The sequence below is a fragment of the Typha latifolia genome, chromosome 3 (assembly GCF_019914945.1).
Source record: "Typha latifolia isolate L0001 chromosome 3, TyphaL0001v2, whole genome shotgun sequence".
NCBI lineage: Eukaryota > Viridiplantae > Streptophyta > Magnoliopsida > Poales > Typhaceae > Typha > Typha latifolia.
In genome coordinates, this window is record NC_133088.1 from 11346381 (window position 1) to 11347638 (window position 1258).

Consider the following 1258-nt stretch of genomic DNA (forward strand, 5'->3'; position numbering starts at 1 on the left):
CTGTCATCAATCAATTAAGCTGTATTTGATCAAAAAGATCGTCTCAAATAGGACCATAAAAAAAAACACCAAACCCTAAAGAGACAGATAGCTTATATATTACTTGAACAGTTACCTAAAGACGTTGTTAAGAAGCAAGCAGACATTTCTTCACTGAGAGGGAAAAGAAAGAGGAAATAAGAATCATCAATGAAATAGGTGTATGCGAGAAATTATTGACATAGGGAGAATGTAATATACACAAACTAGCTAGTCATGGACTTTATTTATTATAGTACCACACTGGATGACCAGAAGGCCATGTAGTCCAAGGCAAACATAGAGATGATATAGCACACCACAAGCTAAAGCATACAGGCTTTAGATTGAGCAGACACATTGCATCCACTCAACTAGAAGCTGTTATGGCCAGCATAGTCCTAAGGATGTGAAGGAAGATCGCGAAACATCCTGCGGTACTCATCAACTGATATTTGATGATGTGAATCAGTTGAAGTGCCATAAGGATAAGCAAAGACATCGCCGCTGTTGCTGTTCTTCGTTTCGGTGCTTGTAGTTGCTGATACATGGGTTGCTGCTGGATCTACATTATTCTTTACAGTCTTCTTGGTAAGAGTATTGAAATCTAACTTGTTCTTCCCCTTACTTCCTTCATGAACACCCAAGCGCAGATCATCATGATGCATAGCATACTCTTTTCCATTGACTCCTTGTGTAGTGCGTGCAAATGCACTGTCATAACGGCCTTCGCATTCTACCAGAGCTGTGGAGATCATTATCAAACCGGGAATAAGCAGAAGTAAAGGTGAGCTCTTCATGGTGACAACCTGCATAAAGTTAAAAATCAACATTTATCAGTTTAAGCCTTCATTGCATCCAAACAAATGATGGCTAGCTTACACTAGACTAATAGTGTATGTTAACTAACCTTTATGCTTTTCCTTTGGAGAAAGTATGAGTAATTGAATGTGAGGGTTAGGGATATATAAGCACAATTTCAATCTCTTTTCATGAATAGAAATGAAGATAAATATCAAGCACCTAGTGGCGAATCCAAATCGCATATTTTTGATAAGACGTCAAGCGTGCTTAAGATACTTATTCCGAACAACGTCACACGCACCGATATGCCATAGTGGAGGATAATAATTTTGTCACCAATAAATGGAAATTGATTTTGATCGGTAGATCGAGACTATAACAATCATCATTATTTGAAGAATGTACTAAAAATATTATCATTTCATAATAAACTTTC

At 37.4% G+C, this 1258-nt stretch overlaps 1 protein-coding gene across 1 annotated transcript; it reads right to left on the reverse strand.

The window, feature by feature from the left end:
- Window positions 1-237: 237 nt before the first annotated feature.
- LOC140784537 (uncharacterized) lies at window positions 238-984 on the reverse strand. The gene is made up of 2 exons (XM_073132013.1): window positions 929-984; window positions 238-827 (listed from the first exon to the last, which is right to left on the reverse strand). Exon 2 carries the CDS (start codon window positions 816-818, stop codon window positions 420-422), a length of 399 nt encoding a protein of 132 aa, XP_072988114.1. The 5' UTR covers window positions 819-827; window positions 929-984; the 3' UTR covers window positions 238-419.
- Between the last annotated feature and the right edge of the window lie 274 nt (window positions 985-1258).